Here is a 16,120-nt window from a genome sequence, read left to right on the forward strand (position 1 = left end):
GTTAAATTTGTCTTTAAGTTGCCACCAGACTGTTTTGGTGCAATCAAATGCTGTTTTTAAAGCACCTAAAAAGCCAAGTAGAATTTGTTTTACCCCAAACTGCTCACGGGTCAAGAAAAAAATTGGCAATTCTGTTTTGAGAAAAAGAGTACAATCTCGTTTTTGTGTGGGAGCCGTGCTTTGTAACTCCTTGCTCATGAAACCTCAATTTTGCAGATTGGTGTTATTGGTTCTGTCAACAATGGAGACAAAATTGTAAGCAGAGAGACCAGGAAGAGCCTTTGGAGCAGTTCACTTATGAAACTTGGTAAACTCTGAAAACAAGGGCTGTTATCTGTGGCTGACATGTAGAAACCTGCCCCTATTATATAGCAGCTCTCACGTACAAATCCTTGGTGAACAATCAGATTAGCAAAGCACTATGAGAAGAGAGCAATGGTCTTTGGTGATTTCTCTTGCTACAGGTATGACTCATGTCCTGCACCTCTTTCTGCACCAGGCCGTGCTATCCAGGAGCCAGATGGTTTGACAGCTACCATTTCCTGGTTGGTGGGCCACTGAAAGAATATTGATTGGTGGGTCACCAGAAGAGACCATAAATGTATATGCTTATTTACTCATTGTACAATACAGTGTTATACATGCAATTCAACAGGGGTTTACAATTGACACAAAGATGCAGACATAATAGCATTTCACACACTGAATCTAAGTGCTCCATTATTTTAAAAAATGCATAGTGAGAATACATTTGAACTAATGGAATATAAAAGGTTTCTTAAAAAAAACAAAAACAAACCACAAACCTGTCCAGGGCCGAATTGTCAATAAGTTATTTTAACTTTCAATTATATACAAAGCTTTGTTTTCCAAAGGACAGTATCAGAAAATCTAAGCCTACGCATTTCTATTTATACTCATTGCAGTATTTACATCAAATCTGTACAAGGATCTTCCAGTTTTCCACAGACCCTTAAAAGCAAGAAGAAAAATAAAATGAATATTCAGAGTATATACAAGAACAGTCAGTTGTTGCTCTAAAGGAAGAGCACACCATAATAAAAAAGAACACACCATAATGAAAATATTCACCTATGAAGCACTTAGAAGCTTGTTCTGTATATCTTCAAATACTTGTATGTAAAGAGCATCTCTGGATTTCAATCCATCCAGGTAAACTATAGAAAGAAAAAAGAATTGACAGTGAGAATTTTCACTTCCAGCCATTTTGGTAGAAGTGTTAATCTAGAAGTTACAATGAATTTAGAGATCTATTCCTCTAAGTCGGGTTATAAATTAGATTTAAACTTGTCCTATTAGAGCTTAGGCTGGGTGGCCCTCAGTGCAGTGCTATGGAACACAACAGTGAATAAATTACATTTTAGCTGAGAGTCATGCTGCAATCCTAAATTTAGTTACACCATCCTTCAGTTCATTGAAGTTATTGAGCTGAGAACAGTGTAACTCTGCCTAGAATTGCAATGTCAAGCAGATACAAGCTATGGTTCAGGAAACCCTTCTCAAAATTTGAATGTTGCCAATTTGTGATTCACTGCATTCCGTGTCTCTCCCCCAGTCACAATAAAGTTTTTTGCAAATAAGTAAATCTCAAAAAGATGCTTTTAAATCAGGTGCATGCAATCTGTGTCCTGAATGACTTACCAACATCAGTTTCACTGGCCTCCATTTCTTTCCTGTGTTTCAGATACATGGGCCAGACATGGCCGTCAAAGAGACCGGGTGGGTCAGGAACTGTGTATCTGCGTGTACTGGAAAACCACGGAAAGGAGTGTGTTGAAATACAATCTCGTCCTGGTCTCAAAAACTGTGCAACTGAACAACGGTGCATTCTGTGCAAATGCTTTTCACCAAACTTTACTCAACAAATTTTTGGTTTCCTAGGTTTCCTGCAACTTAAGTCCCCCCCCAACTAAAAAAACCCCCTAACCCCCCCCCCCCCCCGAAAAGATATTTACTATTTGATGGCTCATTCTTTCATTAAATCTAGACTGGTTTTATAAGTGGATGGGATTACCAAACCAATGCAATGCATTCAACCTATTTCATGACTGTCCTGCCAGCAGGCCTGGGACTCAGCATGAGCCCAGAAAGGTGGGCCAGTGCAGTTATGCCTCTAGCAGCCACCACAATATATGGGTAAGTCTTGGAGGGCTGTCTATAGTATAGCACTGAGTAGGTACAGGGGATAGGTGTCTTGGTCATGATAGTGTCAGCTACATCTTCAATTAGACATGACCGAGGGGTGTTATTGATTTCCTATAAAAATACATGTATGTAGAAATAGAGGGTTAACCGGAAGGAAAATGGTCTAACTTGTGCAACATTCAATTATTTCAGAGGAACTAAACAAAAAAGATGTGAAAATTTCAATATCCTCTGATTAATAACGGTCAGATAACACTTTATGCCCCTCACAGATCTCTTCGCTTTGACTGTTTCCACACTGGGAACATCGCTCCTCCAACACCTTCCCTGAGTCGAAGGGTCCATCAAACCAGGCCTCGCTTGGCCTCAACCAGGGCCAGAGCTTTCTCCATCCTGACCCCTACCTGGTGGTACGAGCTCTCAGGGAAGATCAGGGCCCTGACGGAACCTAAACAGTTCTGCAGGGCCTGCAAAAGGGAGCTCTTCCATCAGGCATTTGGTTGAGGTCAACCTGTGGCATTGCTTCCCACGGGCCCTCCTCCTGAGCCCCCTTCTATGGCACCCACCACAATTCTGCCCAACCCACTGGGCTATCAGTAGGAGTTACTTCAATGTTTCCCATATTTTTCCACTGTTCCTTGTTGCTTGTTGCTTCACTTCATTCGTTATTGTTAATCTAAGTTATTTCTATTATTTCTGTTTTATGTGAACCGCCCTGAGCCTTTGAGGAGGGCGGTATATAAATATAATAAATAAATAAATCTCTTTGGGGGTGGGACTATGGTTTATGGGAGTTTTATGGAAATGTGGGGACTGTATTGAACTGTATTTTTATGCTTATGGTTGTAAATCGCTGTGAGCCCGTTGGACTGAAAGCAGTGGTCAATAAATATAATTAACAAATAAACTGCCCTCACCTCCGTCTCCGTTTGCATTCATCATAGGGGACTGCCAGATAGTATCGCATGTCAAACAAGTCAATCAACGGCCTGAGGGAGAAGAAGTGATGTCAGAATACGAGGACTTTATTGCTTCTAGGCCACCTATGAAGGTCTACCATAAGATCAACCATGGTTTGGAGATTCTTGCCCCAAGAAACTCATATTTGATGAATTGCACAAAGTATTCCTTTGAACCAGGGGGATTAATTAATTTAAATGAAACAACATATTTGTCACTTCTGGAAACAAAAAGCAATGAAGGAAGGTTTGACTCACGAAAGCTTACACCAACAAAATATTATTGGTTTTAAGGTGCTATTGGACTTGAATCTTAGTGGGGCACAATATCTGGTTAATCAGTTCTTCTTTACAAAAAACAAAGTACTTGATTTAGAAGAGTTGATTCTTAGGTGCCGCTTTTCACTACCCTAAGGAGTCCCAAACAGCTTGTAATCACCTTCCTCTCCCCACAACAGACACCCTATGAGGTAGCTGAGAGAGCTCTGATAGGACTGCTCTATGAGAACAGTACTATCATGACTGTGAACAGCCCAAGGTCACCCAACTGGCTGCATGTGGGGACCATGGACTCATATCCAGTTCTCCAGATTAGAAGCTGCTGCTCTTAACTAGTACACCAAAGGATATGTGCATTCTAAACCAGTTTCCACAGCAGAGTTAGGCAAAGTTTCTCTCACAGAAGTATAGATTGTTTTGAATTTTGTCTCATTGTGAATACTGGGCAGATTGCCTGGCATGTTTTCTAAATCAACCAAAGTAGAAGCAACAGATGTAGTTCAAAGACACTGGACAAAGATTGATCAAGGTAACTGAAGTTCCAGGAGAGAATGTGGTAAGGAATAATCTGATCTTTCCAGAATTTGGAAACCAAACAGGGGTGAATGTGTGAAGTTGTCTTATACTGAATTAGACCCTTGGCCCATCAGAGCCAGTATTGTCTACTCCAAGGATACCAACCAGACTTCTTGAGAACCCTGGGGTTACATGAGAGCTCCACAGGGGTTGTATGGCCTTTCCCAGAGGCTTGAATGGCTGATGACATCACTAGATGTCCCTGGAGTGCACTTCCCCTATTGCTCTACAAGCCTAGTCTCTTTCTCCACAATAGAAATGGTAAATGATCAATGGATTGGCTCCCGAATCTTACTTTTACACCCACTTCTCTGAAGGGAGTGACTTCTGGGGTTTCTCGAAGCCTGAAAAATATTTCAGGGGTTCTCCGTGGTCAAAAAGCTAGTCTACTCGGAACAGTAGTGAGCCTCCACGATCTCAGACAGAGGTCTTTCACATCACCTCCTGCCTGATCCCTGTAAATGGAAATGGCCAGGAACTGAATCTGGGACCTGCTCTGTGCCAAGCAGATGCTCTGCCCTTGAGCCACAGCCCTTTCCAAAGGGTGGTCCTTGCATGAGAAACCGCCAAACCAGACTCTGCAGAGGAAGGCAATGGAAAACTATCTTGGATTCTCACTTGCTTGGAAAGCTCCTTATTGGGGTCATCATAAAATGGCTGACATTTGACAGCTCTTACATACATGTAACTGAAATTCCAGAGTATAGCCCACACTGCCCGATTATGCATGGGGCAGGTAATCCGGGGTGGCGGCAGCAGGGCAGCCCCGATTGTGCAAGATGCTACCACTATCCCAGCCCTAGCTCGGCACAGCACCCCGGAAGGCCCATGATATGCCATTCCCTGGGATTCCGTGGAAGCCAGCAGGGGCTAGGTTGGGCTGACCCGTGCATAATCGGCAGTCTTCCCCTGATCTACAGTGCCCCTGCAGGGTCACTGCATGCCTCTGTCAGCTCTGCAAAGCAGGGGAGCTGGCTGGGGAGTCCTCCCACCCCTACCTTGGTGGGAGAGTGGCATACTGCTCCCCGCCATCATGTGGTGGGGGCTCCGTGTCCCCCACTGCCGCCGCCTCAGGCAACAAACCAGGCTTTCCAGCCCTGGAATTTTGCATGTGTGCATCCTATGCTGGGGCAGTCCGTGTATGCCGGGGATTCCCTCCCCCATGCATACACAGGAAGCGCCAGGGCATGGTGCCCCAACGCAATGCCCGGCAGCAGCCCAGCATGGGTGCTGCTGTGCATAATGGGTCACTGAGAGTTAAGTCTAGGAGGATTCTTGCTCTCCAGAAATAAAAGTCTGTTCCAGTTCCTTCAAAATAGTTACAGGCTCTAGGCTCACTCCTGAGAGCCACTTCTGATTGGTACAAAGTTGGCACGATAAGTGATTTATAGCTGACATTCTATCCATGAGGACAAGTTCTGCAGCTCACCTTCTGCCAGCTTTTACATACTTCGTGGGTGGTTTTTTTTCCTTTCTTTTTAAAAAAAGGGCAAACTGGCACATACCTTCTCCTTGCTGTGACCTTTCGATATTAGACCAATAATTTAAAGCCAACATTTTGATAAGATAATTAAGTGGGCTGTTTTGACTAAAATTGCAAAATAATATGGTAACGTAATAATAATATGGTAACATCTTGTACTCATGTAGCTCATTTGTCTTTGATGTGCCCTACAAGGGTTTGTCCTTGAAAACTTTTGAAAGCTACATAAACTGTAAATTTACACTCTGACTGGGTTGAACTACATGTATCTATGAATGTAAATTTCAAAAACCCAAGGTTTTTGTTAAAATAGCGTCTTCTTGGCACAATTTAGTTCTGGTGTGTTAATGTATAAACAACTTGTTTGCAACAACAACAACATCATTATCAGCCTCCTCCCTTGAATACAATAATTCCCCTTAAGTTTGAGCACAGTTGTCCCATAACAATGTCACACGTGAACCATATTCATCTGTCAAGGGCATATAGGGATGCCTTCTGTGAACCAAACTTTTAATTAACCAAACTGCGAACCAAACTTTGTATTAATCCTCAAGTCTCATTTGAATGTATCAGATTTCTTTTTCTTTTCTTATTTAGACTTATTTAGAGAAGCCATGTTGGATCAGGCTAATGGCTCATCCATTTCAATACTTTGGGTCATCCAGGGGCCGAGACACAGGTGCCATCGTGAGGTTCGTTACTCCAGAAGCCCTCCCACTGTTCCTCTCCAAGCACCAAGAAGACAGAGAATCACTACCACAGACAGAGGTCTCTCTCTATATATTGTGGCTAATTTGCCACCAATGGACCTCTGCTTCATATGTTTATCCAGTCCCCTTGTGAAGTTATGCTTATAGCTGCCACCAGTTCCTGTGGCAGTGACGCAGTGGGTTCTGGCCCATAGGACCTTATGCCATAATAAAGTTCCTATTATTTTAAGCTATGTTTGTCTTTCTGGGACATAAAAAATATGATGTTCTGAAAGTTGTTTGAAAGTTGTTCATATGTTCCATGTAAAGTTAGATAATGTTTCAATGTAAACTGCCCAGAGCTGCAAAGAATGGGCTGTATAAAAATCCAAACAAACAAACAAATAAATATTAAGTTCCTGGGGTGCTTCTAGATAGGCCAAACAAAGAAAAGCAGTAGCCAAGCAAAAGAGATAACGGCTTTAAAAAAATTGAAATTATATTATATACATCAGGGGTAGTCAACCTGTGGTCCTCCAGATGTTGCTGGCAGGGGCTCATGGGAATTGTAGTCCATGAACATCTGGAGGACCACAGGTTGACTACCCCTGATATATATGAAGAAATACAAAGGTGGCACAATCAGTATAAGAAAATCATACAAAGATCATGTACAGAGTGAAGAAAATGAAAAAATTGAACCTTTAGAATCAGCCCTTTTGTTATCAGCCTTGCTGCTTCCTGGCTTTAGGGCCTACGATGCCCCGCATTAAGGGAACACTGATTTTTCAGTGTTCCCTTTTGAAATGTGGGCACCATAGGTGACCATGCTGGACAGGGCCCATGCATATAGGGAAGAGCATCTCCCCCGCCTACGGTGTCCCAGCAGGGACATACAATGCCCCATTTGACTCCATGGCACTTTGTAGTGGCACAGAGCTGAATAGGGCGTTTTTTTTCCATTCCCAACTTTGTGGTGAACCCCTCCCACTGTGGCAAAGTGTGGTGGAATTTTTCTGCCCAAGCTACATGTGCACGCACAAAAAGCCAGGGTGGACCATGTCTGCCAGGGGAAATCTTCCCCCATTCGTTCGCAGGAAGCGGTGGGGCACATGGGGCACGTTGTCCCACTGCCAGAAACCGTCAGTGACCGCATAATCTGCCTGTGATTGGATTTGTAGTGTAAATAAAAGTGAGCGAACCCTTTAACATTTCTGTTTGGAATACTTAGGGACATTCTGCACAAGGACCAATGTGGCCAAGTGTTTTCAGAATGCAGAAACGCTATATTAAATAGTGGAATTTCGTCATTCCGCATATCTTTATTTTTAGTGGAATATAGAAGTCCCAGTAGCATTGTATTCATTCCCCACGTTTCCGGTCTTGCTGGAATCGCAACAAAGTAAGCGATATTTTTCTGTGCTTCTTCCCGCCCCTGGCCGTCAATCAAACATAACAGCCAACGGACTGTTGTGTTCGTGCCCACGAAAAGCCCCTTTCCCTTTAAGAATTGTTTTTTAAAAACGCAAACACACCCGTTGCAACGAATATGTGTTCAATCATTGTTTCGGAAAGACCTTTTTTGCTAGCGTAGGAGCTGGTGATTAATCGTTACAATCCCCCCATGTGGCCAAAATTACGGACAGTGCCGAACTGGGGGGTGTGTTGTGCTTAGGAACTTCAAAGACACTAGGGAGCTTTGTTTTACTTTAAATCACTTCTGTGGAGGGAGAAGCCAGAGAAGCCTCACTTGTTCGTTGCTTTCGCCGGTCTAAGGGGAAAAAAATGGCGATCGCTTCTCCGGATGTTCAGGGCGAGAGCGGGGGAGGGACATTCTTTCTACCGCTACATTGAGAACGCACACATCTTTCACTGATGTATTGCAGCTTGTGCTCAGAAGTGTAGCGATTTTTTCAGGAGGAATCTACTTTTCCTGATTTCCCGAAAAGTGCTACAACGAAGGAATTTTTGTGGGACTGTTGCAGGAGTGTTGCAGATTGTGTGCGACGTCATGCAGAACGTTGAATTAGTAGTGTTTACCAAAGATAAGACTTATGCTACATTTAAGTCATGCGGAATGGCCCTTATACTGCTGACTGAGGAGAACATCTGGCCCATCCCACTCTGGCTTATTTAGTAGCAATACATCCATGGGAAGTTTTTTCAAATCAGAAATGAGCTAGTGGCTACAGTTCAAAATTGCTGTTTAAGTGTGGGACGCCATTACAATAAAAGTTGGCACAACCACTAAAAGTAATACCACAATATAGAGACCTACCGGTAGTTGTAAAGCAGAAAACCTTCAACAATCAGTATGTGGATATCATCTGAGGTGGGCTCCTTCGTGCTGGGTGAAATGTTCACCCCATGCGATCGGGCAAACTTCACGGGATTCTCTACCCATGCGTGAACAGTGCTCACCATGGCTTCTATGTCCAAGGACTCCAAAACTAGTTAGGAGAAAGTGAAAATATAGACACAGGCCCAAATCAGTCAAAAAAGAGACAACCCACGCAGAGAGTGTGAAAATGTATGAACGTGTAATTATAGAATTATGAATTGTTTAATTATTAAAGTATTTAATAATGTTATAGTGATAAATAAATTAAAAAAATAGTTAGGAAAATATACATTACTGCATCCTACAGCGAACACCGCTCTTACCATCCCATTGCTTAAAGCCGTCTTCCCCGACTTCTATTTGATCTTGTGGCTGAAATATAGTGAGCAATAAAACATTGCTGCAAATGCAGGGGGGATCAGTTTATCTACGACCCCATCACAACCTGGACACTATGGCACAATATACATACAACAGAGGCAATAGGATTCCCCTTAGCATTAAAAAAAAAAAAAAAACAGCTCTAATATACCACAACAGCAAACTGCAAGTCTGTGACCCCCTCTTCATTATGTTCACCCTGCCCCAAGCCCAATGTAACTTTCCTCTCTGGCCTTCCACTGAACTATAATTTCCCAATTTCAAATGGCATGTAGAGGGATCCCTGGCTATATGATGGGTTCCTCAGGGTTGCCCTCTTTGGGTTTGGAAATACATGGAGAGATGGGGGTGGAGGTTTGCAGAGTGGAGGGACTTGAGGTATATTTCCATAGAGTCCACCTTCAAAGTGGTCCTGTCCTCCAGGTGAACAGATCTCTCTCACCTGGAGATCAGTTCTAATGGTGGGAGATCTCCAGCCGCCATTTGATAGCTGGCAACCCTAGAATACATGGCTCTAACTTGCAGGGATATGATAACAGACAGTGCTAAGTGACAGAGACTCAATTAAATTACATATCACAGAGTGATATGGAGACCGGAGGCCTGGCCCAATAATGTAATAAGAGAGAAAATATTTTGACATTTATATTCTGGATACAGAAGAACTTCAGAGGACAGTTATGGGGTTTCCAAGAGATCTCTTATACATACTGGCCAGGCCTAGCTTTATTCAGGCTGCTGCCCCATATGCCGTTGAACATACCTTGGGACCTCTTCCAGAGTGGCTCGTCCCCAGATATGTTTACTATTATATGCCTATATATATAGGGGGGACCTGTGAGGACTCATAAGGGAAGGGAACCCGCCCCATGGCCAACTCTTCCTTCTTTCTGGTCCTTCTCCAACTCACCCAATTGCGTGTTTTTTCTCTGTTCTCCCCAATTCACTTAATCATACATTCTCCCCCTCATGGCCCCACAACTGCCTAGTTCCCACCCCCACCCATCCATCCCAGCTTAAAAAAAAAACACCCTTCTTTCCCCACAGCATTTTGGGTTGCTGAGCAACCCAAGGTGTCAGCCATTTTTTTAAACCTATTTTTTCCAGCAACTATTATGTCCTGTCCATTTAACAGAGGCTTAATGGGGGTGTATGATATTATTTAGCTCCCTGTTATAAAAACCTTCAGCTAGCCATTTCCTCACCCAAAGCCTCTATTAAAGGGGCAGCATGTTTTGCCCCAGGCCAGCTGGCAACCCTAAAGCTAGGCATCGGTATTAGGTACATGATTACAGGAAATGAAACGTTGAGCTTTTGAGATGATTTTAACTGATCGTTTCTCTGATCTTAAGCTGCAAATGGCTGTTTTTCATTAGTGTATTTTCTCTACCCAACCCTAGAGTTGTTTATGCTGCCTACTGTACCCCTCCTTTTTGTTAATTATGTGGTGCTTGGGAAACTAGTTTTCAGTTTGTATGTTTGTAAAAATGCTATAATTCGCCCTGAACCTTCAGGGAAGACTGGAACAGAAATACAAAAAACAAACAAACAAACAAACAAACAAACAAACAAACTAACTAACTAACTAACTGTACATAACAACTCTGAGAATCTCTAGTAATAGTTTTAGGAATAGTAGATACCAGTGTGTATGTTTGTAAACTGCCACTGTTGGGGGCAGAAGTGAAAGAAACAGTTTCTACATATGCTTCAAACAACTGTCTTTCATGATGTTAAGTTTTGTGGTTTAGTAAATAAAAAGTGACAGCTTTGCCCAAATTATCCCCTAGAATTAGCTGGGTTGTTCTTACAAGACAGAACACTGACAATATATGGCAATTACTGTCTATGCAGAAATAGATTGTTCTCAGATTTTGACCATTTTTGACCATTCTTTTGACCATGAAGGCATGCAGTTGTCTGTCTGTCTGTCTAGGATAGTCTACTTAAAGAACATGTACAGTTAGTGCATGAAGCATTGTTTATATACTGCAATTTTCAAATGATGTGTTTTCGGGGGTACTTCTCAGTGGGAGGATTGCTAATATAATAGCCTCAAGACAGAATAAAATCATAGAATTATGTCAAACTAGCTTCAAAGCCCGTTCCTAAGAACGGGCCTTGAAAAGGTTCCCTCCGCCGGCCAGGCAGCTTAAGGTGGCTTTGGGCCGCAGCTCGCAGCCGAATCAAGTGGGGTGGGCGGGGGCTGGCCAGCTCGTTAGCAGGGCCAGGACAGAGCTTCTTAGCAGTCAGCAGGCCGGGAGGCCCTCATTAGAAGGCCCTGCTTAGCAGGCCAAGAGGCCCTCGTTAACAGGCCCAGACTAGCAGACCAAGAGGCACTCGTTAGCAGGCCCTTCACCACTACCCTTTGCCCAGGGCCCTCTCCCCTTACCTGCTGCTGGCTCCAGGCACTGAGGCGCATCTGAGAGCAAAGAGACTATAGTCCAGGGATGGAGGGCAGGAGCTGCAGGGGGAGGACCAATCAGAGTGCAGCCAGCGTTGCTGGCTGCATCCTGATTGGCCCTATTCCAACTTGGACAGCCAGACACGTTCCACCCAACAGGCAGTTTCACAAATATATAGAGGAACCATGTATAAGGATATGGACCTAATGCAACCTTGACATGTGTTACAGCCAAACTGTCTTCTTCAGTAGTCAAGCATCATGATTACACAATGGCTCCAGACCTTACAATATTAATAGTTTTTGAAACGAGGACCATGCAAAAACTATCTGTGACACAAGGCAGAGGTATAATTTCAGAGGCCTCATATAGATAAACTGTTGCTTTGACTGAATACACATGTTGCTTTGACTGAATACACAATGGCATTCTGATAGTATACTTTTCTATCCTGGTCCAAGGAAATGTAGTACAGATGCTGTATGGAGCCAATGTTATTGCATTAGGTCTATATTTGACATAATTGTATGGTTTTCTTCTGTTTTGAGGATATATCGGGCCAGAAAGTGTTTTTAATTCAATTGTAATAAATATATGTATTTTCCTATATTTGATAACACATCTGTTATATATTAAGAGAGCATTTCTGGGTGCTTAGATTTGTAATTCTTTAACTTTTGGGTTCTTAACTGAAGAAAGCTTGAAAACATTGCTTGATATACTTCTGGTGTCCACTAACCAATGGCAACAAGTGTTGGAGCACACTCAAGATCAATTGAAAGATTAGTTGCCCTTTAATGCCTAATTTATTATATTCACAAGAGGTTAAAGAATGTTACAGGTATTTCTGTTAAACCTCACATTTTCAAGATGTTTGAATGGACTATGTATTAATCCACATTAGGGATTGTTGCAATCACAAAACAAGGAAATAGTTATTCCAGGTTAGCTAATCTGGAGCAAAACAGTATGTGACTGTGTGGGTATATATCCATATAGATGTATATATCTCAACACACACACATGCACCTTGAACAATCCCCTTATAATAAATCACTTCTTGTACTTGACAAAATGAATTTATGCTAACGTACACATCCATGCCCAAAAGTGTGCCATACACATGCATACCTGGTTTGCGCTAATAAAGCGATGCTCTCGGACTCATTTAAATCACTGCAAGAGCAATATGCTTTTTTAAAAAGTTCAATAGTCACGCTTACCTTGAAAAAGTCATCTTGATGGACAACGCAACAGTTTGGAAGGGTTTTGATAAGTCTATTGGTCAGAGTGGTTTTCCCACCATTGGTCATGCTACATAAGAAAAGAATGTGAAGCAGAATTGCAGAAGATAACATTAGAAGTATAACAGGAGCACAGAGTTCAATGAACACATGTCACCTCTGTGCATAGATCATGTCAAAGGTTAAGAACTGAAAAGGTGAACTTTCTTCAGCATTCAGGGCATCTTTACTGATTCGCAGAAGGGTTACAGAGGGGAGTCCAACTTTAAACAAATTCATCCTTAACACTATTTTGCTCCCTTGAGAAGCAGCCTCCTGGGAGGAGACTGTCCAAAATCTCATTTTAAAACCCCCTATGGTTAAAGCTGGAATTCTGGCTAATAATTAGAAATAATGCCTAATTTTCCATCACAAAAGAGTCACTATTCATCCTTAAAAAAAAAAAAGCCCCTCCCCCCCCCAAAAAAAACAGGACAGAAGCACAAAAAAGAGGACATGCCGTCTTTTTGTTGGTCTTAAAGGTTCTGATTTTGTTTTATTATGCCCTCTTTTGTGTGTGTGAGTGCACATCCTTTTGGGTTCTTAAAAAAAGAAAATATGAAATGGTCCTCATTTAGGTACTTCTAGTACAGGGGTGGCTCTGCAGAGGTCCATGGGCTACAATGATTAGGCAGAGGCTCATGGGAATTGTAGTCCATGGACCTCTGGAGAGCCGCCCTTGGGCAATTCCACATTCCACTGCCAAAACGCGGGAGGGGATGCTTCCCAGGGGGTAGTCAAACTGCGGCCCTCCAGATGTCCATGGACTACATTTCCCATGAGCCCCTGCCGGCAGCCTACCCCTGCTTCAGACTATCGCCTCAGAAAGGGGCGGGACAGCGAGGACTTTTGAAATTGCCCGCGTCCCCCCAGCGCTAGGCTGCGATTGGATGGCGGCGCCAGGGAGTGGGCGGGAATTTCGAGACGCTTACGGTTGATTCAGGCGCGCGCGGGCGACCTATACCTCCCGCGTTGTCCGTTATGATTAGTTTAATCGCGCGCGCGGGCGCGCGGGGAGAAAGGGAGGGAAGGGAATTTTCCTGAGGGGGGTTTTTTGCGCCCTGTGAGAAGGCGGGAAGTTTTCGGAGGGGGCTTTCTTTTTTGTTCCCTGCGTGAGGGGAAAGCGGGAGACTTGGGGGTTTTAAGGCTTTTCAGTAACAAAAAGACGAAAATACACCCCCTCCCTTTAACCATACAATATTCAATGCGTGTTTATTCAGCTTTTCGGAGCAAACATTACTACAGATTACTACATGAGCTAATACGAAAGACTTAAAAGTTCTCTGAGCTGGGTAGTGACAGGCAGAAAAGGGGAAGGGTAGGAAACGAGCAGCTGTGAAATCGACTGGAAGTAAAATCCAACGTATTTTGCTTCAGCAATGAAAAGGGGGGGGGGATCTTGGAAAAGAATTGATGTGCCTTGGGTCAGACAATGCCACGCTCTGGAGTACGAGGCAGCCTTTAATTACGAAGGAAACTTATTTCTGGGTCCAACAAAACAAAATCAGTCCAGTGGCACCTTTAAGACCCACAAAGATTTATTCAAGGCAGGAGCTTTCGAGTGCAAGCACTCTTCCTCAGACTTGCACTCGAAAGCTCACACCTTGAATAAATCTTTGTGGGTCTTAAAGGTGCCACTGGACTCTGATTTTGTTGTTGTTGTGCTGCTCCAGACCAATGCGGCGACCCACTTTTATTTATTTCTGTGTATAAACTTTCCTGGGCATACTCACTTCTTCAGCCATATGCAACCAAAGCTTACACCCAGAATGAATATTTTGTTGGTCTTCAGGGTGCCGCTGGACTCACACTTTGTTGTGTTGTGCCAGACCGACAGGGCTACCCACCTGAATCTACCTTGGATCACAAAGTTCTGTGTTTTATGAAATACGGGGAGGGAAAAGTCTCGTGGCAGAGTTACAACCTGGGTTAAAAACATCATTTTGAGTGCAATGCTCAGCCATGGTTATTCTACCGTGGTGTGCAAAACTGGAATCAATTTACAGTCTTAGACAGGCTTTGGGAGTTAATTGTATTGTTCCCGTTTCATGAAAACCACCCTGAGCCTTCGGGGAGGTCTGTATATAAATAAAACTAACTAAATAAATAACCATGACCGACTGCAAACCATAGTTCTAAGCTTGGATGGCCCCCTCTACCCCAAAAGTGGGTTGGATGTCATATCTGCGCTATGTCCTTTAGCAGGGAGTGAAGTACAGGACTGAACAGTAAGTTAAGCTTGCCTTTCTCCTTCTGTTCTTTGCAAATAACATATCTCCTCTTTTTAGGTAGCCATATCTTTAAAGAAAGCCTTTTAGAATAACACTCTTGGGGAGCCCTGGAAACAATCTCTTAAGAATTATGTTTCAGAATGACACTCCTGCCTTTCCCCTTGCTTAATGGAAAATTAAGAATTTCAACAACAATTTTAGGCTTTATGCATTAAAGACAAGTAGATGCACAGTCTTATAATACCTTGGCTATAGTACTCTTTCATGTTTAGAAGTATACTCATCATGCCGTATTCTATAATCTTCTCCCCTTTAACCATTCAATGATAGCAATTATTTACTTATAATTGCATTCCCTCTGGGCCAAAACTATTTTAAAGGTTATTTTTTTTAAAAAACCTGTAATATGGGCATGCCATTTCAGGTTATTTTATGAACAAATTCCCATATTATAAAATTGTAATTGGTAGCACCCCTTTCCACATCAAAATACTTAAATACTTAAAATACAAAATACTTAAAATATTTCTTTTAATCTGATCCACTGGTTTGCCATATCAAGATGTAGACTTATTAGTGAGTGATTTTTTTAAAAAAATTCCAAATTTTATCCATTTTTTTAAAAGTCTGTGTTTAGGTACTGAGTAAATTTATAGTTCACTTTTCTTTAAACTGTAAGGTGGCTAACAAAAATATCAAAAAGATTTGCCTTACAGAGCCTGAAATGGTATGTTAAAACACACACACACACAGGATGCCCTTGTGAATGCTGTTTTCTATTTGATGTTCACTTTTTTTCCAATTAAAGTCCAAATATGTTTTAAATGATGGGAGCTTGCAAGGGTTTTTAAAAAAAGGAAGACAAAACAGGAAGAAAGATATGTTAGCAACTTACCCTCCTATTCCAATGATGTATTTCATCTTCCTGTTTCTTGTTTGGGCAGGAATGTAGAATTAAAAATGGGAAGAGCGCAATGCAAGAGAGCAAAGATCTACTCTGCCTCTTGCTTTGCTTGAAGTATTTCATTCAGGAAAAAGGCGTGTGCGGCTGTCTTTTATATACCAGAGCAGTCATGGCCTCTCCCCTTTCTCGACCCCCTCCCCATGGAGGAAATGGAAAAGCACTCCCTGTGATCATGAGCCTCAGAGGCCCTCTGAGCCAATCCTGAGCATAGTGTGACAGGCCATGCGCAGTGTGCGTGCACCTGTTAAGCACTTTTCACACATCCTCTCTTGCTTCTGGCTGGCCTTGGTTACTTAGTTTATAAATAGCTTTTTTGGCTGTCGTTCCCTTTTGCCTAAATTAGTAATGAGAAAAGTGGAA

The 16,120-nt window shown here is 42.6% G+C and overlaps 1 protein-coding gene across 1 annotated transcript; it reads right to left on the minus strand.

Moving 5' to 3' along the window:
* Window positions 1-596: 596 nt before the first annotated feature.
* On the minus strand, window positions 597-15,875 carry NMRK2 (nicotinamide riboside kinase 2). Its single transcript, XM_077331580.1, has 8 exons — window positions 15,692-15,875; window positions 12,506-12,596; window positions 8,820-8,868; window positions 8,434-8,605; window positions 3,084-3,155; window positions 1,663-1,769; window positions 1,093-1,178; window positions 597-972 (listed from the first exon to the last, which is right to left on the minus strand). Exons 1-7 carry the CDS (start codon window positions 15,715-15,717, stop codon window positions 1,093-1,095), a joined length of 603 nt encoding a protein of 200 aa, XP_077187695.1. The 5' UTR covers window positions 15,718-15,875; the 3' UTR covers window positions 597-972.
* Window positions 15,876-16,120: the final 245 nt, after the last annotated feature.

Source organism: Paroedura picta, chromosome 4, assembly GCF_049243985.1.
Source record: "Paroedura picta isolate Pp20150507F chromosome 4, Ppicta_v3.0, whole genome shotgun sequence".
NCBI lineage: Eukaryota > Metazoa > Chordata > Lepidosauria > Squamata > Gekkonidae > Paroedura > Paroedura picta.